This window comes from Podarcis filfolensis (assembly GCF_964270895.1).
Source record: "Podarcis filfolensis genome assembly, chromosome: 6".
Taxonomy (NCBI): Eukaryota; Metazoa; Chordata; class Lepidosauria; order Squamata; family Lacertidae; genus Podarcis; species Podarcis filfolensis.
Window position 1 is genome coordinate 24,295,461 of NC_139609.1, and position 25,413 is coordinate 24,320,873.

The window sequence follows — 25,413 nt, forward strand, 5'->3', positions numbered from 1 at the left end:
TAATCCAGCTGTATTCACACATTTTGAAAGCATTTACATGTTACTTGTGGGTTCAGAATGTGGCTAGAAATGTACATTCAGCTGAAAGAGATGTAGTGCACTCTTGAATGTCTAGGTTTCACCTGTGGTTCTTGATGCAGTGTTTTTTCATATGGCTTTCCTTAAACTGGATTTAGGATAATCTTATCCACCAAGTTAGTAAAAGTCAAATGTAACCATTCTTGTACTGAAGACATTTTATGCTTTTCAAATATTTCTAATTGTTAATAGGTATTAGATTATTAATCCTGAATAAATCTGCATTCAGAAGGAAAAACAGCTGAGCTGGCAATGTATGTACTGAACAAGTAAACTCTGTTGCACAGTGCAGTATATGGGCTTATCATTCAAGGAAGAGAACTGTGTGCACTGCTAGCTCTAAAAAATTAAAAACTACAGGTTGCCTAATGACTTGACTCTACTTTTAATGGTGATAATATTCACATGCACTGCTTCTATAGAGGATACCAGGTTTCCTGGTACACCTTTTATACCTTACTATTAAATCAGATGTGTGTGCCTAAATGCACACATGGGTAAGGAACAAACACACACAGCCAGCAGAGAATATTACATATTTTATTGTACCATTATTAAATGCCACTTTAACCCACCACCAAATGCTACTTTCTCCAACAAAGTAGTTTTCTGCCCGCTCATTTTCTCCTAACAACAACACTGTTGGGTAGATTAGGCCGAGAGGATGCTCAGCCCATAGTTATCTTAGTAAAAAGTTCATGGCTTTAAATCTTGGTAACAGCCATACGTAATTCTTCATGGGCACATGCAGGGTTGTGTTTTAGGCTTCACTAGTCTAGGTCCACCTTCTTTTCCCATTTAGATTTCCACAACAGAAGACGAGAGAAATCACAGAGTCAGAGAACTGTAGAGGTGGAAGCGACCAGCAGGGTCATCTAGTCCAAGCCTGTGCAAAGCATTAATCTTTCGCCCAACTTGGGGCTCGAAACTACGACCCTGAGGATTAAGAGTCTCGCGTTCCGCCGACTGAGTAGAAATACTGACTTCAAAATAAATCGCACACCATACAGCGCAATATTATAGTTTCAATGGAGTTTGCTCCCAGGCAACGTAATTGCAGACGGCAGCATTGTGGCCTTAATGGTTCTTTCCTAGCTAGTCCCGGATCTAAGCTTCTGCGCGTGCGAAATTCCGACAACAACCCGTCGTCCGGGACTTCCAGCACCACCGAGGCGGCGATCCGGAAGGGCTTCGGCGCACGCGCCGCTCTACCGCCCTCGACGGAGCCCCTTTACGACGAGATGGCGGAAAACTACACTCCTGCTGTCTCTGCCAGTGTTTCCCCAGGGCCGTTATTGGACTACAATTCCCATCAGCCCTGACCATTTGGGCCTGCTAGCTGGGCCTGATGGGAGTTGTAGTCCCCCCCAAAAAGCGCCCTGGATACCCAAGTTGTGGGGGGGGGGGTAGCAGCCTAAAGCGCCAGTGAGGGGACAGACAGACAGACAGGGGTCCAGAACCGCGCTCAGACCCCGTTCGAGTACTACAAAGCCGCTTCCGGGCCAGACCGGAAGCGGAACTGGCGGCGAGGAGAAGAAGAGTGGGTGAGGAAAGCGCAAGGAAAGCGCTTCCGGCGGAAGTGCCGCGCGCCGCAGCCTTGTGTGTCGGCTGCCCCTCGCGAGCCTTTCGGCAGCCTCGTTCCCTGCCGCAACCGTCGCGCGGCGCGTGAGGAGGGAGGGAGGGAGCAAGAAGTCGGAGCCGCTGCCGGCGCTACGCGGAGCCTCCTCCTCCTTCGCCGGCGGCGGGTTGTCTGTCATCCCGGCTCCCCTCCCCCCCCGACCCTCTCTCTGAGGCGGCAGCGCTGACGGTTCGCCTCCGGGCGCCTGAAGGGATGTTGTGGCGGAGGCGGCGCCGGTGGTCGCCGTTGCTGTAGTGACGCGGGCGGCTGTGGAGGAGCCGCCCGGGGCGGGACGACGAGGGGGTGGCCGCTTCCCGCCGAGGCTCCCGTGTCGCTCTCGGTCCCGTTCCTGGCAACCTCGGCGCGGGGCGGCAGTTGGGCCGCCCCTGCCGTCTCCGGCCCGGAGCCCTTCCCCTTCGAGGAGGCGCTGCCCGGGCGGCCTTTGACGGGGCTTCCCCGCCATGGCTTCTTCCTCCGGGAACGACGACGACCTGACCATCCCCCGCGCCGCCATCAACAAGATGATCAAGGAGACGCTGCCCAACGTGCGGGTGGCCAACGACGCCCGGGAGCTGGTGGTCAACTGCTGCACCGAGTTCATCCACCTCATCTCCTCCGAGGCCAACGAGATCTGCAACAAGTCGGAGAAGAAAACCATCTCCCCGGAGCACGTCATCCAAGGCAAGGGGCAGCCTGCTCTCTTACCTCTTTAGTGCCCAACCGGAACAAAGCCCTTCACTTCCCACCCTCTGGTCTCTTGCTGTGGGGTAGCTCAATCGGTAGAGCATCTCGATCTCAGGGCCCCACATTTGGGGAAAAGGTTCCTGCATTGCAGGGAGTTGTGCTGGGTGACCTTTTGGTCCCTTCCGACTCCACCATTCTGTGATTCTCCGTAGGCTTTCTGTTGCTACAACTTCAGAATTGGTTAAGCGGTGCATCCAACCACCGCCGCACTCTTACTGTGTGCTGTGTAGCAGAGAATTACAAGAGGGTGGATTGCCTGGAGGACTCTGATGAGCTGTAGACTAGATAAACATTTCACCCCTTCAGGCATCTGCGTAGCATTTGCTGAGAGCTACAGCTTCATTAAGGGCTAGAAACGCAGATCTTTGTTTGTGTCATAAACTCCCAGGCACGTCTGAGAAACTTGCTGATGTCAGTTGAACTTCCAAGTAAAGTTATTTAAAACTCCTTGCAAATTATAGCTATAGGTTTAGTAAAGTGAGCACTTTTTGTGTTTAGCTACATGAATCTGAGTTGAAGTAAAATCCTCTTGTTTTGGGGTTTTTTTTTTTAGAAACAGGATGTAAGAGTTTAAAGAGTATTATGAGAGGGGAGTTCGCCATTATGCAATTGTTCTCACACGTGTTCATTTTTTCCACTACTTTTCATTTAGCTAGATTTCTAAACCACTGTTCATCGATTAAGGCAAGCAATCCTAACCCCACTTACCTCAATAGGACTGACTTACTTTGTGGTTAGGATTGAACCTTAAGATCCCAGGGTAGTTTACAACAATTACACCAAAACAATAAAATACAATATGTTAAAATCCCAGAAAATATTAATTTAAAAAAATTATTATTTATTGAATTTATATACTGCCCAGTACCTGCAGGTCTCAGGGCAGTTCACAGGATAAAATCAGAATACAAAACCGCAAAATACATAATCAAAATAAAAACAACTACAACCCAATAACCCCCTCCAAACACATTTTAAAAGGCATAGGATGTCAATGACATCAATTATAGGCAACATTACTATAGATTCCTTGCAGTTTGTTGGAAACAACTTTTTCCTCTCTTTATTTCCTTATCTAATTGTTTCCATTTTATAAAACTAGAGGATTTTAGTCAAATATATATAGTTGCTCTTTCCTACAAAAAAGGAGGGCAAATTTCATTAGGCTATTACTTTGTTTTATGTTACTTTCCCTTTAAAATTCATGTTACTCATGTTCAGTTCAGCATTCAGAACAGCAAAAGTGAAAGTAGCTGGAGTCTTGGTTTCATTCAGCTGTTGCTTAATGATACTACTTTCAGCATTAAGAAATGTAAGATGCCTGAAATGAAAACCCTGTTTTTAGAGTGTAAGAGCAGTACAGCTGGATTTGATCAAGGGCCTGTCAAGTTCAGCATCCTGTTTCCCAGTGTTTTTGGGAAGCTCTTGAGCAGAATATGAAGATAATCATCATTTCCCAGCAACTGGTATTCAGTGATATGCTGCCTCTGGGCCTGGAAGTAATGTATGGTTGCCAAGGCTAGTAGCTGTTGATAGCTATAGCCTTTCAGGGTATTACTGCTTCATTTTGACTTTTGTGCAGTGCTGCACCAGAGAAGTTCTGCTTTCATAATGGCACATTCGTATCAGCTATGCCCCCACAAAATCGGCTCTGGAGCTCCCCTCAATTCACTGGAACTGATTTTGAGATCACAGGGAGGGGTGAAGGGGACAGGAGAGAGAGAGGAAGTTCTGCTACATGAACAGAAGTCTGTTGCATGCACAGAACTGTAGCACAGGAAATAGCTCTTAAACTTTTTTTATTGTAATAGGAAGACCCTAATACAGTACGGGAAGATACTTTGGATGATATACAATGTTAAGTCATTCTAAGCAGACCCACTGAAATAGTGGGCTTAGAAATATTTGGATATCACCCTGTATTGAGAGTTGTGTGCCACTTGTGTCCCTGACATATGTAAATTATGCTAATTTCTAAGGTTCTTTTGCATAATTGCAAACTGTTGTTATAGGAGAAACAATGAGAAATTATGGGCACTGAAACGATGACGACTGGTTAGGCTGCTTAGTTTCATCGGGCTGTTGTGAGCAACCTTTCCCAACTGCTGCTGTACCAGATGTTTTTGGATTCCAACATCACCCCCAGCCAGCAGGGTCTGTGGCGAGGGATGAAGGGCAACCAGCTGGGGAAAGCTGCTCTATAGAGTTCCATCTGTTTTTGAATGCTTATCTTTGCAACTGAAAACACATATCCAAAAATGAAAACTAAAGTCAGGATGTTGAAATATGAACCCAATATCAAATTCTGCATTTTTTTTCTGGTAGAACACACAGAAAGCTCTGGATTCTTCTGAGTACAAAGTTAACGGGCTTGTAGAAAACTACACAGGGCCCACACACATTCAGTAAGTAAAGTCTCCAACTCATCATTTTGTGCTGGGTTGGATGATCGATGAGTAGAATCGAGGTTTCCATATATAGGTGCAATATACACTATAGGTTTCAGCACCCGCTACTGGATCATTGTCTGATCTAAAATGGGTTGCAACAACAGCACTGCCATCATACAGATACATGGTAAAAATATTAAGGGCTTCCACATTGATGGTTCGGTTAAAGGAGAATCCCAGGTCTGAAAAGGTTAAAAATTGCTGACTTATTTAATTCACCTTTAAGATCTTCCATCGTCTTGCAAATAACAATTACTGCCTCCTAAGAGAGCACCCCAGTGGATAACTGATGCCATGGTGGCCGTATACATAGGGTTCTTTCTAACTTCTGGCCACAGAATCATTGGTATTTGACCATTACAGAACTAATAATCATAGAATCGTAGAGTTGGAAGGGACCACGAGGGTCATCTAGTCTAACCCCCTGCACTGCTGGAATATTTTGCTCAACATTGGGCTTGAACCCATGACGCTCTACTGACTGAGCTACAAGGGTGGGGAACTTTCAGCCTGCAAGCCTAATTAGCCGTCCCAGGCCTCCCCATTTAGCCCACCAGGCCTTTTCGACCAAGCCATGCCCATCAGCTGCACACCTGACATCAGGTGTGGGAGAGGTAAAGTGTCTGGACCAAGAAAAGGGTTTGTGGATGCAGCTGATTGGGGGCATCTGCAAAGCTCTTTGCAGGGTTATTTGAAATCCTGATTATCAGCTGGTTGGGCCTCAAAGTGCGGTGTAGGGCTTTCTGCAGCCACTGAGCTTGTTGGGGCTTGAAGAGAACCATGCACAGCCAAATCCCTGACAATCAACTGAGAATGGCTGGCACATGTCTGTCCCGTAAACTGTTTTTCACTCTTTCCAATGGTGTTACCACTAAACCACAAACTTGAGCAAATTGGGCCACTGCACTTTCCGTTTTGGTTTTGACTTTTTATATTCACTGTGCCTGGCTTAAAACACCAAGACAAGCTGTGCAATATCTCTCTGCAGGTTTGGAGCTTATGTTTCCTCCCTTTCAACTGCTTGCTACCACATGTCGAATTCTATACTATCTTTGGGGAAAGTTCTTTGTATCTAGCTTTGTCATTATTGTTTGCATTTATCAACACATCTTTGGTAAACTTAAGTCTGACAATGCTCAATGTAGTCACCGCTGTTAATTTTTCTTCTCTTTAAATTAGATTTTTTAACTCTTTATATGTTGGATATAATTTGCACACCATGAAAATAAGGAGGGATAGCCTTAGTTGGTAGAGTCTGAGACTTTTAACAGTCTCTTAATATCAGGTTCGTGGGTTCGAGCCCCACGCTGGATGAAAGATTTCTGCATTTGACTAGATGAGCCTGTGGTCCCTTCCAGCTCTACAATTTTGTGAATGTGTTTCTATGGAGTGATCCACTCATTCAGCAGTGCATTCCTTTAGGTTTGCTACTACATGGTTTAGAAATAAATATTTATTATATCCTGCAGTTCCCAATAATTCTCTTGGATCCACACATGCTTAGCTTCAACACATCAGGCATTCTTAGGGCATTTTCATGTTTCCCAGTGTTAAACATCTTGTGTGTAAGTTGAATCCAGACTTTCATGGAAGGGACTTAGATCCAGTGGATGCTGCAACTGGAGGAAGACAATTCGCTGCTGTCACTCATTCCCACTTCCCTTGCAAACCCTCAGCATCGTATCCCACTGTTTTGGAGGGTTTCCGCAATCCTCCAGAGCAGATTTTTAGGGGGCTGCATAGGGAAGGGAGATCTGGTGAATATCGCCCCCCCCATTTGTCAGCATTTATTTTATTTTTTAATATTGATAGTCCACCCTTCATGAAAAGACCAAAGGGCAGTTTATAACATACAACATGATAAGCAACATAACCTAATATCCATACAATACAAGAAAACCAGAACAGTTATATAAAAACAGTTCATACTAATAAATAATACATAATTATTAGTTATTATTACTCATCCCAGCACTGAACTCCACAACGCCTGTAAAATGCAGTGTTTCATGGCAAAAGTTATTACCTACTTTTCTCAGGTGCAATTATGAAACATAATGCATATCTAGTAACAACAGCCTTCTGAAAAAACACGGAGAAATCAGCAGCAGAATATCTAAAGTGCAGAAACAGTATACAAGTACATATACTTATCTGCACAAAATTAGCTGTTAATCCCTTTGCCCAATCTCAGAAAATGAGAAACCCAGCTCTCACCTGGGATCTTTCCTTTGCTCTCAGTTTCTCACTTTGGGAAATCTTCACTTCCTTGCTTCTCACCCAGAACTGTTCCACCATCAGTCTGCCATTTTCATTGGGTACTTGCCTCCTGTTGCGCCCCATGAAGGGGAGGCACCAGAGGGGTAATTTCCTGTGGACTTTCCCCCTCACGGTGATCCCCACTAGCAACAGCCTGTCATTGGACAGCCTACTGCCTGCAGAATGCCCACCTTCTCTCTCCCCATCTTGAAAAACACCTTAGGTTGGGTAGTCTGATCTGCCTGCCTTTGTGCAGCAGCTGCCGCTAAACAGTACCATCTCATGTACCAAATTGCTCGTAAAGTAGAAAAGGCTTCCCTGTCAACTTGCATATATCCACCCCATACATAGTCTATAACAGATTGTTACTCAGCTAGTAGAGGGATAGAAGTCAATAATATGTCACTTACTTGCGAGTGCTGCCCAGTATAAGGAATTGTTTTTGATAAAGGTAAAGCTTGCTTAAGTGAAGCTTCAGATCATATAAAAATATTCGTTCCAGTAGCACCTTAGAGACCAACTAAGTTTGTTATTGGTATGAGCTTTCGTGTGCATGCACACATCTTCAGATACCTGATATCTTCTTCAGATATCTGAAGCTCATACCAATAACAAACTTAGTTGGTCTCTAAGGTGCTACTGGAACAAATATTTTTATTTTGTTTTGACTAAACAAAATGCTTGAATTTTACTAACTAGAAACCTTTTTTTACCCTAGCACTTGAAAGCTTAGGTTTTGGCTCCTACATCAGTGAGGTAAAAGAAGTTTTACAAGAATGCAAAACCGTAGCACTAAAGCGAAGAAGGGCTAATAATCGTTTGGAAAATCTTGGCATTCCTGAAGAAGAGCTCCTAAGGCAGCAACAAGAGTTATTTGCAAAAGTAAGTGAGGAAACAATATATGCAGTGCTTATCTTTCCACATTTAATTGTGGAAAGATACACAGTTTGTGAAGATGAATCAGCTAAGCATCCTAGACTTGGATATTGCATACAAATCTAAATTTTGGAAATGACTTGAGTTTTCATTCTTTGAATATGCAAAACTTAATTCATTCAGCTTGGGTATAAATGGATGTGACTGTCTCAGTATGTATTAGCTTGAAATAGCTACATCAAATAATGTGTCAATGCAAAAATATAGGGTTGCACCTGAACTTCGTATACTCAAGTGAAATCAATGGGACTTCAGTTAGTTATGACTAACTTAATTCTCATTTATTTCTTTGGGTCTCTTTTAAGTACAGATAATTTTTGGGAACTAATTTGGGCTGTAATCCTGTGCACACTTATTTTGGAGTAAACACCATTTGATTCAGTCAGACTTCCTTGGTGTCCTTTCCGCTTCAAAATCAGGATATCATTAAAAGCCTGTCTCCCAAAATCCATTTCTGACAAGGGTTAATGTAATTGAAATGGTATAGGTTTTGGGTTCTCTCTGATTAATTCCAGATTACAGAATCTATCTGGAGTTATACATTAAGCATACCTGACAGCAATCCAAATGGCTGGGATTAAGGGTTGGATTAGGTGAAGGTGTCCCTGTGTCCTGCTCTCCTTGCTCAGCTGGCCTCTTGCTGGCTGCATGAGTGGGCAGGTATGGCCCCTGCTAGTTGTATCCCTGCCAGTGGAAATCGCTAAAATTGAGTGTTCTGAGGGAGGGGCTGAGTTGGCTGAAAATTCACTGGATTCCAAGACACTCTGTGTCATGTGATGGCATCAGGTCCATTCCAAGCCCATTGGTTGAGCCTGCCTGAAGCCTTAGTTGACAGAACTGTTCCTGCTTTTAAGCCCTTCTTGTACTGAGAAAGGAAGTTGAAATGGGAAGGATGCAGGAGTCGAGAGGGAGAGGAGCGCAGTCCCTCTTCTCCCCACAGCAAAAGAGAAGTTGTGGAGGGGAAACCAAATCTGACTAGTACAAACCCCTTCTTCCAACCAACCTGAAAAGTGCAGTGGGACAGGGGAAATGATCTCTTTCCCATTCTCCCTGCATTGTCTGAGAAAGACACTCTTCAATCTAGGGCAGGGCTTCCCAAACTTTGGTCTCCAGCTGTTTTTGGACTACAGCTCCCATCATCCCTAGCTAGCAGGACCAGTGGTCAGGAATGATGGGAATTGTAGTCCAAAAACAGCTGGGGACCCAAGTTTGGGAAACTCTGCTCTAGGGAATTTTAGCTCTTCCTAAAGTTCTGTACCTTTGGAAATACTTTTTCTCATGAGCATCCCTCATTTAGAGTTTGTGTCAAACCCAGCAATATGTTTTTTTAAACACGACGGGAAGTTCTCAAGTGTGCAGCAGGGTTAGGAAACCTATGGACCCACGGATGATGATGTTGTTTGACTTGTGAAGTAGTGGTCCTAATTTCTTCTCTCGAAACAGATCACGAGAGGATGCCATAATGTTCTTGGCTTACCTCTAGCACTGATCTCCCCGTGCGCATGTGTGTGTGTGTGCACAACTGTGTTAGGTCATGCTATAGACACTGAACTTGTGGTTTTGTGTCCCTAGGCTAGACAGCAGCAGGCAGAGCTAGCCCAGCAGGAATGGCTACAAATGCAGCAAGCGGCCCAACAAGCACAGCTTGCTGCTGCCTCGGCCAGTGCATCCAACCAGGCAGGCTCTTCTCAAGATGAAGATGATGAGGACGACATCTGATATCTTTTGGGCTGAGTTTCAGTCCCCGCAAGGAAATAGTTTTTGCTGGTTTTGCTGTGCAGGACATGAATGCTTACCCGTAACTTTTGTCTGCATCTTGGACCGGCCGTTGGTATTTTAGGGATGTCTGCTGTTGTGTGCTGTACATGTCGAAACTGTCTCTTTGAACTCTTGAAGACTTAAGGTTCAGTATCATATCAACTTTGGATTTTTAATGGTGTTTATGGAAATTTTAGATAGCAGTGTGTCACTTATTTGATCAACAAACAGTGTTACAATAAAGTTTATAAAATATAGCAAAATTTATACAGAGGCTCTAAATTCACATTTGCATTTCTCTTCCCTTTTAACCATAGAATCTTCTGTAGAAATTTTTAATTTGGGTTTTGTTTTGGTTTATTGGAACGGAGCAGCCAAGCAAAGGGTTCGGCATAATTGAATTCTTTGTCTTCAAAAACGATATATATATGGCAATATATACTCTGTGCTCATATACCACCAATCTTGAAAAATGATACGTTTTTGCCAAACTAGGAAAATATATGTTTAATAGTTGTACAGATTGAATTTCTTTTGTATAGAGGTGAAAACAAACCCAATACTTTATTATGTCATCAATTCAGTGTCATGAGCAACATTAATATTTCATTTCACATATTGTCTGCTTTGAAGAATTAAATCTGTTCCTGTTTCACAGCCATTTAATTTTAACTTTAGGTGGTATTAACATGCATCGTGCATGTTCCAAGTGTTCAAATGGAGTTTGGTGGAACAGAGTTGTTTTAATTCTGTTTTGACTCAGAATGCTGAAATAGTCAGGCCTATGAAAGCAAATATTGGAACGAATAAGCATGCTTGCAATGAGAGGAATCTTCATTTAACTCAAAATTACTTTTTTTTGTCAGCACAATATTAACACGACGTTTTCAAGACTAGTGTACCAATAGAGAAGTTTTATCTGTGAAACTGGCTGCTTCTACATTAGAAACTAGTAGGGTACTAGTTCTAAGTGTTGCAATTCCAAGTTCAGTTTGGTGACTGAGCCCCAAGACTGACCAACAAGACCTAATTATTCTGGGGCATTATAGGTGTGGATTTTATATATATAACAATGCTTAGATTGTTATTTGTGTTGATAATAAGGAACAACAGAGTCCTTTTTAGAATCTGAAAATATACTTGAAGATACATCAGCATATTTTTCTGGTCCTTGCTTGCAGGGAGGTAGAATCTCATGCATTGCATATTAATGCATCATGCATCATTACCAAGACTGCAATTTTTAAAAAAACTTTCTAGCACAGCCTTGATGGCTATAGAAATTTATGCAAGAGCTGAGAATGAATGGAGAAAGTCTTGTCTCTGAAGCAGAGAGCCAAACTGAGAGTCAAATTACGATCTTGAATTGCAGTTAGTTGAGTTTTATGAAGCTTCACCTGAAATAACTTGCACCCTTATTTATACACTGGTAGCCGAGAGATAAATTAGTTTGAATGTTAAGCTGAAACACATTTGTGGGTTCAGCAGGAAAAGTATTGGGGCAAAATCTGGTGAAAGATTGTCTTCATTAAGGTTGAAGTACCAAAGGGAGAAACACTAGGCTAGTAAAACCAAGTTAATGTGCAGTGTTGGCTTTCCTAATTTGTACTGTAACACCCTTGCCCTTCCTATTTGAAATAAGTCTTCTTTTTTTAAAGAAAGATATACATTTTCACACTTCTTTTCTGATGCAGAATTCAGGTTAATATTTTACTGCATCTGGTATGTATCATAATATGTTTGAATCCCTGTGACCTTTCCTTTGGACATTCTTGTGCTTTTTCATATGCTGTATTCCTCAAGCAATAAAATTCAAATGTGTTTTTATATTCCACGTTTCAATATCCAACTTTCACGGTTTGTCATATAATAGAGAAACTTACTATTGTTCTGCCATGAACCAACTTTGCAAACTTCACGGGATCAAGATGTTCTCACCAAAGAGTTGCCTATAATCGTCCTTCGTGTTAGGGCTGGTTCTTTTCAATTTGCATAATTTTCTTCCAGGGACAGAACGTATTCTGTCTAGTCGCATCACGTACAGTTTGCTCGTAGATCCTGTACCATTTCAGCACGTTTTGGACTACCATGCTAATCACACTTACCTGGGTGTCAGCCCCAACAGGACTTCCAAGAAGACATGGTTAGGAGTGTGCTGTTTTTTAAAAACAAATCTGTCTAAGTAAGTACTTTTTAATTTGTTTAAGGAACCACATTAATTTACTTTTATAGTTTGAGATGACTATTTAGATATTTTGAGAAAGTGTTATTGATATGACTTACTGGCTATGATCCAAAAATCCAGTACATATATGGAGACTTCCCCTGATGGGAGCTTCCATTCTTCTCCATGATAAATTTCTGGTATGCAGAAATACAGTGGTACCTCGCAAGATGGAAAACTCGCAAGACGACAGGGTTTTTGGTTTTTTGAGTTGCTTCGCAAGACGGATTTCCCTATGGGCTTGCTTCACAAGACGGAAACGTCTTGCAAGTTTGTTTCCTTTTTCTTAACACCGTTAATACAGTTGCGACTTGACTTCGAGGAGCAACTCATAGCACGCGGTGTGGTAGCCTTTTTTGAGGTTTTTGAAGACTTTGGTGATTTTTAAAGCTTTTCCACAACTTTTCCGAAACCGTGCTTCGCAAGACAAAAAAACCGCAAGACGAAGAAACTCGCGGAACGAATTAATTTCGTCTTGCGAGGCACCACTGTATGTATGTGCTGTATTTTCATCTCAAGCAGGATTAAATTCATTGTGTATAGAATGCAAGATAGATCACTTTTTTCATGTCAGTTTTAATGGTTTTCTCTTAAATACAACATTATGTCAAATAAATACCGGATTTGTGAATAATTCAACAAGTATATCAGCTATTGTATAGTCTTGCGTTAAAAGAAAATTGCAATAGAAGCAAGACAATGTCAGAGTTGGAAAATCTCCAGTTTCCGCCAAAGTAATCAGCTCCTTACGTTTTGTGTGCAAATGTTCTCTTTGGATCCGCTATTTAAAATTTCCTTTCTGGTATTAATTTGCGCTGCTTTTTAAAATTTCTCAGCTTCTGGAGTTGAATGTATGGAAACGGGCATTTTTTGTTGCGGAATTCCAACGCTTGCGACTGGAAAAAGAACTAGAAGTATGCTAAGAGCACAGAAAGACCCGCACGGCCCAGAAATTGCAAAGTAAGAAATTATAAAATATCCTGAAGTTATTTTCCTACAGTACTCCCAACCTCCATCTTAAGTAATGTTAGTCATAATTGCAGTAATGCTATTGTGTGGTTTGGGCTCAGGTTAGTAGCTGTTTCCACATCCATCTCCAAAGCAGTTCATTAATAAATTGAGTTGGGTGTGCATTTAATATTTGCTGCTTGGCATGTATAACAGCTTTTCTGGCTGCAGTGCACTAGGCAAAGGTTAATGCAAGATCAGTCCCAGGGTGGTGATGGCATAATTAAATGAGAAATTAAACTTGGGGCCTGGGAAAGTGTGGAAGCATGACGCTGCCTTGCATAGGAGAAGACCTTGGCTGGGATCCAAAATGCTGTGCAAGTACTTCCTCTGTGCTCAGAGAGGCCTTTGGACTCGCTATCCTCAAACAGAACCTCTCCCTGCCACATGGCAAACTCAGGACTTTCAGAAGCGGTTTCCTTTTTGTCTTCAATGGGAGGCTCCTGTTCAAAGAAAGCAATAAAAACAACTCGGCAACAATCCTGCTGGGTGTGCCGAAATCCTTGGGTGTGCCTGAAGTCGCTCTTTGGATTCCAGCCCTTGTCCTGTTTTCACACAGGAGGGCATTTTCTCTGCTTAATGTAGGAATATGTGCATTACCAAGCGAGCAGCCTTTTAACAACAACGAAAAGCTTTATCCCCAAATCAGATGAGATGAATTCTCAATTTAATTTGCTTTGTTTTCCTTCTGTTCCCTGCCCAAGCCTTGAGCCAGGGGTAGTTTGTAGAGAGACAGACAGGCAGAAGCGAGGATCAGAATTTTTTACTTAATATAAAAAAATCCTTGCTGGATCAATCTAGCTTTCTGTCTCCTGCAGTGGTGGACCCCATTTCTCCTAAAGTAGAATATAGTGGTACCTCGAATTAAGTACTTAATTCGTTCTGGAGGTCCGTTCTTAACCTGAAACTGTTCTTAACCTGAAGCACCACATTAGCTAATGGGGCCTCCAGCTGCTGCTGCGCCGCCAGAGCCCAATTTCTATTCTTATCCTGAAGCAAAGTTCTTAACCTGAAGCACTATTTCTGGGTTAGCGGAGTCTGTAACCTGAAGCTTATGTAACCTCAAGCGTATGTAACCCGAGGTACCACTGTAGTAATCTTAGCAAGACCAGAAATTTGTACCAAAGGAATGCTGTGTGTTCTGCAGCGCAAATTTCACCACAAAGAACCAAGCGAGACATGTTGTGGACTTCCTTTATCTTCTTTGCAGAAAACAGCTGTTTTATGCGTAAGGGTGGGTATATAATTTTCAGCACAGAAACAGCAAGAGGGGTGGGGAAGAGTTAAGCAGCCCCTACCCTGCTTTCAGCTTCTCAAGAGTGGCTCAAGGAAAATCACACTCAAATCCATGCATTTAAACAGAAATAAAATTTAAATTTATTTAGTTCTTCAATATATGGTACATGTTATTAACTGACTTCTTCTGTGTCTCCTCCCCAGTCTTGTTTCTTTTAAAAGTAATCAGCAAAGAAGCTCCACCTGGTGATCAGCCTGTGTTTTAAAAAGCGATGAACTAGAAAGTAAGTGTGAAACTAGGGCCGTACGTTTCTTTCCTGCTTTGAGCAATTGCCTGCGACAAGTGCTACACATAAATTTAATTCCACAACGTCATGCTGTAAGTTCATTGCTATAATTAATATACAAATAACACTGTGCTACTCAGTGAGCTGCAAGTACTTGATTAGCAGTTTTCTGGAGGGAAATGCTCAAGTAGCTGCTATGTCTGTTGAAAAGAGCAAATGCTTTCATGAAGTATCTTGACTCGCACAAGCTTCCTGGAGGACAAAATTGTTTGGGGTCGTTTTGTGGATGTCTTGAGTGCAATTAGCTCCCGCCGAACACTCGAAAGCTACTGGCCCAGTGTTGTTGCTGCAAAGGTTTAAGCTACAGGATCTGCTGCACAGCAAAAGTGATTGGTTGTTACAACTGAGCCTCCAATCTCCCCAGAGACTAACTCATAACTACTGTCATCTACTCATGCAAGAAAAATTATTTTGTGTGTTTCAAATTTAGTTACGTTTGGGTGGGTGGACAGCTGTAAGTATGTTGTCCCACTAGGTACCACTAGGTGGCGCTCATGCATAACACAATAATTTATTGCGGCTGTTTCATAGTGAAACTTTCTATCTTAAGGAAACTTTCCTTTAATTATTACAAAGGTTTGATGATTACCTTTAAAGAAAAACAGGGATATTTTTTCATAATAAGGATGAGTATTTTAAAATGTTGTGTGCGTTAATCTCAGCATTGATTTTAACAATGTAGGGCCCAGATATCCGAAAGATCAACTCATTTTCTACAGGCCCTCTTGGGTCTTAAAAGACTATCCGAGTGGGCCCAATTGGTAGTTCCAACACTAAATTAGTTGTGAATGGAGGTGGAAGCCCTGTAGTTATTAAATTTGTTCCCCACAGAAGTGAGTCTGGCCCCTTCATTATGAGCTTCATGTGGTATGCTGAATATATATATACCTGAAATATAGATATACATAGATATAGATAGGTAGATATATGGGCTATTCTGTTCTCTTGACTTTTTTGCACATTGAATGATGGGTAAGAAATTGAAATTTATCTGTATTTCACGAGATTTATATGCTGCTTGATGGTAATAAAATGTCAAGGCAGTAATAATAATAAAAAAGCTAAAAACAACTATTAAAACATAATTAAAATCAGTGACAAGCTGAAGGCCAGGTTGAAACACACATCCACATCCTATGCAATAATGAAATAAGCAATTCTATATTTATTGTTCATTAGGGGTTTGGAGCTATGTTACTGCTACCCAACCTTTCTGAATGCATTTTGATACTTCTTTAAAGCTGAAATCTGCATCAGAAACGCTGAACAAAGTCCAGGGGATTGTGGGTTGAGCAATCTTATACTTAGCATTCACCAGTTCAGAGATAGCACTGCTATGTTGGTGGAATGGCTTGCCAAATCCTATGCCCCTCAGTTTAGGCAGAGAGGGTAAAAAGGAAGAACAGTCACAGAGGAAATAGAAATGCAATATATATATATTTGGAAGAGAAAACATGTTTACAAATATACATCTACATATGAATCTTCAGGCACACTACTCCTTTTCCTGCATTGCAGGGGGTTGGACTAGATGACCCCTGAAGGGTCCCTTCCAACTCTATGATTCTATTATTATTTTGCAAATTAATATGAAAGTCCAATGGAACAGACTTATGGGTGAGTCTATATGAAAGTGACACAGACTAGAATTTGACTGATCTGGCTATTCGTACCCCAGAGTGGCACTCACTTTATTTGGTTTCTTGATTCGAGATCTACAATACAGGACGGGGTATAAAAATTAAATAAATCAAAAATTCAACAAAGGATTAGTGGTTACTGACAGTCAGTTAGATTAGCTGTCTCCCCGTACATTTGCATAATATATTTGCACCTATGCACAGAGATCTTTGGCCCCTAGCCTATATATGGCTAGCATAGCTTATGGGACAGGATACAGTATTGCAAGAGTAGGCTTCCGCTAGCACAATAGAACTTCACCTTCCTCTCCTCTCCCCTGCAGCCCCTCCCCCCATGCACTCCCAAAACCTTTTCCGGAGGGTCCACCAAACCCCCAGAACAGAATCTAAGGGTGTCAACAGCATTGGACACATTCTGTGTCTTTGGCAGCACTGCAAAAACATGCATGGCTTATACTGGACGTTGTTTGCCAGCCAAACCACTGTGATCTATTTACTTACTGATCTATAATTGCCTGCTCCTCATTAATGCATTTTCCTGAACTTTGCCTCGGCAACTGGGGATTTCCATCATCTCCTGGGGAGATTTCTTATAACCATACCACATGCAAATCCCTGCTTTCTGGCACAAAGCTATAAGCAAATCATAGCAAGAAATGTGCGCCGATTATGCTAATCCAATGTTGCGATTGACATTTTGGCCTCTGAACTCCTCATCCATACATCTACATCAAACATGGCAATTACAAAGCATGACAGCTGATGTCATGCTCCATATGCGAACCACTGTTAAAAGAACAGTTTAAAAAGGGATTGTGCATTTCAAAGCGAGTGTTGTGTGTGCTCTTTTGCTTGAGAAACTTGGGAGTACTGCTAGATCTAAGAAAAGGAGGAAGAAGCTATATATTTTTTCCACTTTCAGCGGTTGTTCTGTACATTTTATTTATTTAAAATATTTACAGGCCATTATTCATGACCAAAATGGCATTGCAGAGCAGGTTACACTATTAAATTCTTCAAACGCCAACATGAAACAAAAAAATAAAGCAGCAAAAACAGTATAATTTCATCAGAGCAGGCTTCTAATCCAGTAATGACAGCAATATCCAGGCACATAAACAACGTACTTCCAGTTCCTTGATTCTCAGAGAATTATATCTTATCAGCAGGAAGCATACTTAAATTGTATCATCAGGATTTTGAGATTCCCTTGTTATGAATCATCGGATTGTTATGGGAAGATGAGGTGCATTTTCAGCTCCCCCCTCCGCGTAAAATGGTACCTTTCTACTGTATGCCATTTTTATCTGTTTTAATGGTGTGCTATATGGGTTGTGAAGAAGGACTGAAAAGAATCATGGTACCCCACACCCCTCATTTTTCCTCCTAGCATGGGGAAGGGTTGAGGTGGCCTGCTTCCTTTTCTCTGCAAACAACAGGAGCTGTCCGCATCGCCTGCGCTCCTGAGCAATGTTCCACTGTAAACAAAAGGTTGCCAAATAATGGCAGCCTCACAGAAAGACTAATCAGCGTGTATCCTGGTGATAACTTGCCCCTGAAAAGCTGCCAACGTTCAGATGTGCCAGAACTTTCCAGAGTTTTCATTTGCAAGGGGCTAGAACAGCCAGTTTGTTCAGTCCCAGAAGAAAACGGTTCAAGCAGAAAGGTGAGGGACAAGGCTCAGAAGAAATGAAGATGGAGCACAACCCGCCAGTCTCAGCAGCAGGGAGGAGGAAAACATTCCTGCTCCCTCCCGTCTAGTAGCAAGAGAGAGGTTGTGTGAGCAAAGACCCCTTGTTTAAGAACGCTTTGAAGACCAAAGGGAGACCGCACCTCTTTAGAATTGACAGCTAACACATTTTTTTTTTAATGCACTTCTACAATGTCACATCAGGGGCTTCAATTCTCCTTTTTTCCTATTTTACAGAAGTATTGTTGTGGTACTGATTTTTCTGATCTTTTCTTATTTTAACAAAATATCCTTCCAGTGTAGGTGTGCTTGAATCTGTGGCATGTTTCCAAGGGATTAGCTTCCCCATGCATATTTCCTTTAATTAGTCTGCACAATGTGTTGTTTTTCTTAGAGGTCTTCCTCCCAAGTTAACAATGTCCTTGTTTTCACATTCCTTACTTTATGAGATTTGATCCAGTCCTCCACGGAGATGCTGTAGAAAAATGCAACTTTCTTTTTTAAAGGGTGGTAAATTACACACAAGACTCATGATTCTTTTTTACCATTCACTTCTCTCTCTCTCTCTCTCACTGCATCTATTATTTATTCTCTTTAAAAACATGATTTGTCTTGCTTTGTTTTACGATCATGGTTTATCCGTAGAAGCCTATACAGTGGCACCGTACAGAGTTATACGGGTTTCTACCAGGGGTGCTGCTAGGTAGTTAAAAGATCTGGGATGTCACAGGACAAAGTTTTGCCTCTGGGAAGATTCAGGTGGCTGGGATCTCATTGGCATGGTGCTTTGTAGTGTGCCCAGCCACCTTGTAAGTAGTGGCTGAAAAGGGGGAAGAAGAGACTTAAGATCTGGGGTCCAGAACAAAAGACTTTGGGCTTGGGCCCCATTGGGCAACCCCCAACAATGCCCCTGGTTCCTGTTCCCCAAGGAGCTTAAAATCTAATAGATAATGGGAAGGAAAAAAAGGAAGAAAAGTAGTGACACTGGTAAGGATGAATGAAAATGAGCAAATATAGCAGCTGACATTTAGTTGCTATTCAGAATGTGGATTAAGGGAATGAACCAATGACCACAGAAGTGGGTTTCAAGAAGAAAGCCTATAAGAACATTTGTTGGCATCCATCTGTCCCAAGCGACAATGGAGTGCTCTTCCAGGAGTGAAGTCAAACTGCTGCGTTAGCAGCACGTCATGATCTCTCCTAGGCACAAGCCTGGGCAGTGTGTATGAGGTCCTGGGCTGCCCAGACAACAAGACCCACATCTTGGCCTCGCTAATGTCATTCAAAGGATATCAGAGGTCCTGGGTTGCAGCAGTTGCCAGAAGGAGGTGAACAGGGCGCCATCCAGCTGTCTTGGGGACTCCACTCTGGATTTGTGTAGGGTTTACTTCTTAGCCTTTTCTTCTCCTAAGACATGGGTAGGCAAACTAAGGCCCGGGGGCCGGATCCGGCCCAATCGCCTTCTAAATCTGGCCCGTGGACGGTCCGGGAATCTGTGTAGAATGAATTCTGAGTAGAATGTGTCCTTTTATTTAAAATGCATCTCTGGGTTATTTGTAGGGCATAGGAATTCATTCATTCCCCCCCCCAATATAGTCCGGTCCCCTACAAGGTCTGAGGGACAGTGGACCAGCCCCCTGCTGAAAAAGTTTGCTGACCCCTGTCCTAAGATATCCAGCAAGGCAAAACAAGGGACTTGGAAAGTGGTTGGGTGATGGATTGGTTTGAAGTTTGCGGCACAGCTACAACTTGGCCAAATTGTGGCACACATTGGGCTTGTTGGAAATATGTGAGTTGCCTTGAAGAGAGGACAGCCAGTCATAAGAGTTCAGGATGGGAGATGGGCATATTTTACTTGAACCATTAAGCTGTATGACCCAGCTATGCCCCACTGAAGCAAATCACACAACTTAATTTTAGCTATTGACTCATCATCATCTAATTATCCAATCATGCTTGAGTAGTTCATAAGTTTCTGTTATGACTCAACCCACCTGTCATTTGTTTTCCTGTTTTGCAATCTACCCCTTGTTTAAATGCACAGAGTAAGCGAGGTGGTATCTTTCCTCAGACTAGCAACAGTTTGGAGAAAATTATCTGAGAACTATGTTTTTGCTTATGGACGTCTAGCAATGAAAAGATGTCACTGATAAGGCTGAAGATGTTTTTCTTGTAAAAATTTTGTTTGAGAGGATTTCCCTTTCAATATATTTTCTACCAGTTTGCCAGAGGCGGTGCTGGGCAGACAAGTTGCTTTTGCTTTCCCTTTGCCAACTGCAGTCTACAATGGCTACACCTTCCCTTCTGTTCCCTTTTGGATAGCTGCAAGGGTTCTCAAGAAGTGCCCGTGTTCCAAAATTTACCTCTACACTACTGCTTGAAAGTCAACTGCACGAACGCCAACAGAACTTTCTTCAGACAAATCTCGCTATTTTTCTTTCAGAAATCCAACGTGGGAAACAAAACTTGCTTCCCCATAAATGCGCTTTACCTTTTCCGCAGCCCCACCCCCTCCAATATATATTTTTGGTGCTACCTCTGCAGTTTAGAATTTAATGGACCTAAGGTAGTCATGTCTGCTATTTTCAATGGGTCTACTCTAAGTAGGACCAACATTGGGCACAACCCAAAGAGTTTCTTTATATATCTAAAAAGATTTGTCCTATGGTTTGCCAACCCTTTCCAGTGTTCATATTGCCCTCTCGTATCTCAAATTTCTGGAGGCTACAAGTGTCCCACTTCTCTTCAGAAGGTCGCAAGAGGCCCAGTATACATTCCTCTACATTTAAGTCAATGCCAGGGCAGTATCGTAACAAACGAGGTTAATTCAAGGCATGGTCATTGCTAATGGGCTGTTTTAATGTGGCTGTTTTAAGATACAGCACCTAAGCACGTTCCACTTAATTACCAGTCTGTTCACATGGCTCCTAATTACTGTATTTTCTAATTTGCTCATTAAAGAATCTCACTACTACACTGTTCCTTTTTTGTTTTAAGAAAATGGAAGTGCCCATTAACTCACCTGTATGAGACAATCCATACTACTTAGTATTTTGATTTTTCCCCCTGAAGAAGTGTAATGCAAAGAATTTCCACTAACAGTTAAAACCATTATTTCTGATCTTCACACTTTGTGTTTCCTGTGGTTAAAAGCAAAAAAATATAGGGGTGCTAACTGTGCCTGTGTGACTCATACAATGCCAGTTTTGATTTGTTTTTACTTACTTTTGCATTAGATGTTACAGTTCCCCTAGCGTGTACCACATTTAGATGAACTGAGCATATGGGGATAAGAGTTTGTGACAAGATTTAAGAGTGTCCATGAAAGGTATAAAAATCCTTACAAATCCACAATAAATTATTTCAGATAAGTTGCCTAAACCAGAAATAAAATTGAGAACACAGGCCATAAAAATGAATGACTGATACCACCCTCAAGACCAATCTTTAAAACTGGGTGTGTGCAGGCAACAGATTCAAATACCCATGCAACCATGAAGTTCATTAGAGACCTAGCATCAGTTGCTATTTCTTAGACTAACCATTGCACAGGGTGGTTGTGCAAATGCAAAGTTTTCAAGTTATCATATTGCTTCACTTCCAATCAGTGCATATCCTGTAACTTTTAATGCTGAAATCCTGTAATTTTTCATACTACAAATGTGCTGTGGGGGTGTTGTCCTGCTTTCATTGCACAATAGTCTTTTCAGACAGTGAAAACGTAAAATTGGGGAAGCATCACAGAACAACTAATAAAGCAGAATAAACCCACCACTAATGTGCTGTTATTGTATCAAGAACGCATCACATCTGGAGAGGCCTTTTATTCACTCATTCCTATACAGTATCTAGTCCTGGAGCACCTTGAATCTGACTTCTGTGGAACTGAATGTTTTGAGGTTTACAGAATGAGGTTACATTCACATGAACAGCTATGCTGTTTAGCGCTCTAATTCTCATGAGCCACCAAGTCATTCCATGCATTCAATCAGTGGTCCTACTCATGTTCCCCCCACTGGACAAAAGGAAGATGGGCTGCATTTGACATTACTAAAATGGTGCAGATGTGTAGGGAGTAGCATAAAGAAACCACTTCCTATTCTGTTCATTCCTTGAACAGAAGGACCGGCCAGACCTGGAAGTATAATGAGTGCAAACCAAAAAGTGTGCACTCCTACAATCTTTCCTCATTCACAAGTACAAATGTTGAACAGGGGAAGGCAGGAGGGTCTACTTTCTCTCAAACAGTTATTGCTGGAATAACAATGTTTCACTGCAATTGAAAGCAAACTATAGCAATTTGTGTGGTGGTTTATAAGGTATGGGTGGGACGCGGGTGGCGCTGTGGTCTAAACTACAGAGCCTAGGGATTTCTGATCAGAAGGTCAGCGGTTCGAATCCCCGCGACGGGGTGAGCTCCTGTTGCTCAGCCCCTGCTCCTGCCAACCTAGCAGTTCAAAAGCACGTCAAACTGCAAGTAGATAAATAGGTACTGCTCCAGCGGGAAGGTAAACAGCGTTGCTCTATGCACTGCTCTGGTTCGCCAGAAGCGGCTAAGTCATGCTGGCCACATGACCCGGAAGCTGTACGCCCACTCCCTCGGCCAATAAAGCGAGATGAGCGCCGCAACCCCAGAGTCGTCCACGGCTGGACCTAACGGTCAGGGGTCCGTTTACCTTTAAAAGGTATACAATGATGGAGCTTTTTTCAAAGTGGGACTTCATCCCTGGTATTACAACTATTAGATGAGAAGCCACTTTGAACAGGGACCCTGCTTATCTTAAGCAATGCACTGAGTGCACTGAATTTTAGATTTCACTGGAGGTAGTGTGACTTCCACACTCAAAACAACAATTAGCAGCCAACATTTTTGTTTCTTCACTTTGCAGCTGCAAAAAATTCCTGGCCACCTCCTTCCTCATTGAGCTTGAGCCTGGCAACTTTTACTGGAAACAATTCCAGACCGAGTGTTTCTAAGCATGTGCAGATTGACCTTTCTTTCTGAAATGGAAGATTACTAGCTTCTGTCTTTAAAAAAAGACCAACGGATGCATTACCCTTCAAAAATGGCTAGAACCTGTCCTTCCTGTTCTGAAATTTGGCCAAGGGCTTGGTTGAAAAAGGCTGCCTGCCTTCACCTTGAGGCATTATCGCAGTCCCTGACTGTGCTCAGATAAAACGAGGTGGCCGAGTTTAAGGTGGTCGTAGCGTGGATTTTACCACTCAACGTTTGGAATGCCCCCTTTAATTAAAAACAAGAACCCCAAAGCACCTAACTAGGGAAGCAGCAGGGCAGGGCAGGTCTGTGTGCTAGAACCTGGATGTCACAGCCAGTACCATCATTAGGCTAACTAGGCATCAGCCTTGGGCACAGACCTCAGAAGGGCTCAGTACTAACTTTTGAGGGGCACAGTTATGCAGATCCTCCAAGTGGCCCTATTTTCCAGGAACAGTCCTGGATTTACAGAAGCCATCCCAGTTTATAATTTGATCCTGGAATGTCCTGCTTTTCCTTAGGACGTCCCTATTTTTATTGGAGAAATGTTGGAGGGTATGGTAGGACACCCCTATTTTTATCTGAGAAATGTTGGGCGGTATAGAGTTATGCGACTCCCGAGCCAAGGAGATAAGTAACTATACAACTTTTAGAAGACATCTGAAGGCAGCTCTTTATGATGAAGTTTTCTTAATGTTTTATTGTGTTTTATATATGTTGGAAGCTGCCCAGAGTGATTGGGGCAACCCAGTCGGATGGGCGGGGTATAAGTATTATTATTATTACTACTACTACAGGATAGGACCTCCCTATTTTTAACGGAGGAATGTTGAAGAGTGTGTTTTATACAGATTATTTTTTGTTGCCTCTTATAAATTTCTGACAGTAGCCCATACAAAGTCCATACAAAAGGAATTCATACAAAGACATTCCTTTTGAAAATCGAAGCTAGCCTTTTTTATTATTTTGGAGAGGGGTGCAAGCAGTCGGCCTTGCCGCAAAAGAGCCTGCCACCTGCGCTGCTTGGCGCGCGAAGTTCCTAGGCGCAAAGAGCGGTTTGCTCGCAGGAGGAGCGCAATCCGCGCCTCGCCTGCGCTCACCTGCCACCTGAAGCGACCCAGCAGCCGCCTCCTCTTACCTCCGACTGCCGCGCCTCCTCCCGGCGCAACTTTGCGCGCGGAGGGCGCGTCCCTCGGGCGGGAACAGGAAGCGTGCCGCCCTAGCCACCTCCGACGGAGCCGCAGCCTCGGCTCGCGTCTTGTCCCAGGGCCTCCCTGAGGAGCGGCGGTGGCGGTGGCCGAGCCCGCCCCTCTCCCAGCCTCCATCGCGGCTGCCCGCCTTCCTCCTCCTCCTCCTCCTCCTCCTCCCTCCTCCTCTCCCAATTCCCATCCCCAAGCAAGGCGGAGCTGGAGATTGAACCTTCGGCTGCCGCTACCGCCGCCACCTCTCCGCCCGTCTCCCAGGCGCCCGAAGCGAGACTGCCACCCCCTTCCCTCCCGGTGCTAATTTCGAGGGGGCGACGCGGGGGCAACAAACAAGGGGCGGCGGGGGTCGCGCCTTCTCCGGCGGCAGCAGCAGCAACAGCAGCCGAAGCCGCAGCAGCGCCCTGACGAGAAGCGCCACAAAGGAGCGCCAGCGGCGGCGGAGCTTTGCGCCGCCTGCGGAGTCGCCATGAGCTGGGGCACGGAGCTGTGGGTGAGTAGTCCGCCCTTTCATTGTGTCTGGTGGTTGGGAGGGGGGGGGGTCGGGTCCACGCTCCGAGGGAAGAAAAAAGAGGGAGGACGGCTTCATTTGGGGGGGGACGCTCCTTTGGGGAGGCGCCGTGCCCGGGGATGCGCGCGGGTGGTCGGGGCGCCTTTGTTGGAGGAAGTGTTGTGGCGAAGCGCCCGAGGCGGGTAATGGGTACTGAGGGGAGGCGAGTGGGGTTTTTTTGGGGGGTCGGGTCGGGGAATTTCCCCTGGATAGGCGAGCAGAGGGCTGGGAAAGGGGTGGGGGGACGCCACACAAATCCTCATTTGTCATTTTCTTGGTGGAGGCGACCCCCTTATTCCTCTTCCACCCCAATCTCCCCTGCTGGCGTGTAAAGCGGGGTGCCCCTCATTTCAGGACCCTGGGAGCGGTGAAAGGCGGGTGAGACCCTCGCATCGGCGCCCCCCTCCTCCTCTTCTATGGGCGGTGCGTGGGTTGCTCTGGTTTACTTGCCATGCAGGGTCTCCCCCCCCCTTCCTCTTTCTCTGTCTTCTTTCTTAAACAAAGGAAAGGTGTTCGGACACAAGCCAGCAGTGGCACATTGAATGCACGGCTTGGTGAGATAAGCCGGTGGCTCTGCGCGCAGTTTGTGTATGTAGCGAACCCCTCCCCTCCCTCCTCCCCCCCCCCCCCGCTTAAGAAAATAAAGGTGAAAATGACTTTCAGGTTTGATTGCTTCC

The 25,413-nt window shown here is 43.6% G+C and overlaps 2 protein-coding genes and 1 long non-coding RNA gene across 5 annotated transcripts in view; all 3 read left to right on the forward strand.

The window, feature by feature from the left end:
* Nucleotides 1-1,447: 1,447 nt before the first annotated feature.
* Nucleotides 1,448-11,672, forward strand: DR1 (down-regulator of transcription 1). Its single transcript, XM_083620779.1, has 3 exons — nucleotides 1,448-2,377; nucleotides 7,868-8,031; nucleotides 9,658-11,672. Exons 1-3 carry the CDS (start codon nucleotides 2,158-2,160, stop codon nucleotides 9,802-9,804), a joined length of 531 nt encoding a protein of 176 aa, XP_083476905.1. The 5' UTR covers nucleotides 1,448-2,157; the 3' UTR covers nucleotides 9,805-11,672.
* A 535-nt stretch (nucleotides 11,673-12,207) lies between these two features.
* LOC310765603 lies at nucleotides 12,208-20,962 on the forward strand. The gene is made up of 2 exons (XR_014549666.1): nucleotides 12,208-13,027; nucleotides 14,534-20,962. It is a non-coding gene; the product is annotated as an uncharacterized lncRNA (long non-coding RNA).
* Nucleotides 20,963-24,242: 3,280 nt separating this feature from the next.
* FNBP1L (formin binding protein 1 like) overlaps nucleotides 24,243-25,413 on the forward strand; it is a 74,999-nt gene continuing 73,828 nt past the window's right edge. For all 3 annotated transcript variants that reach the window (XM_083620667.1, XM_083620668.1, XM_083620669.1), the window contains exon 1: nucleotides 24,243-24,679. In XM_083620667.1, coding sequence (XP_083476793.1) covers nucleotides 24,656-24,679 — 24 coding nt within the window. In that variant the 5' untranslated portion in view covers nucleotides 24,243-24,655. The remainder of the gene's footprint in view (nucleotides 24,680-25,413) is intronic.

What these genes read in the sequence shown, in the direction of transcription:
- DR1 (XM_083620779.1), top strand. Translation starts at nt 2,158, where the DNA reads ATGGCTTCTTCCTCCGGGAACGACGACGACCTGACCATCCCCCGCGCC. An exon ending in CCCGGAGCACGTCATCCAAG is followed by an intron (nt 2,378 to 7,867) that starts GCAAGGGGCAGC and finishes TTTTTACCCTAG; the next exon opens with CACTTGAAAGCTTAGGTTTT. An exon ending in AACAAGAGTTATTTGCAAAA is followed by an intron (nt 8,032 to 9,657) that starts GTAAGTGAGGAA and finishes TTGTGTCCCTAG; the next exon opens with GCTAGACAGCAGCAGGCAGA.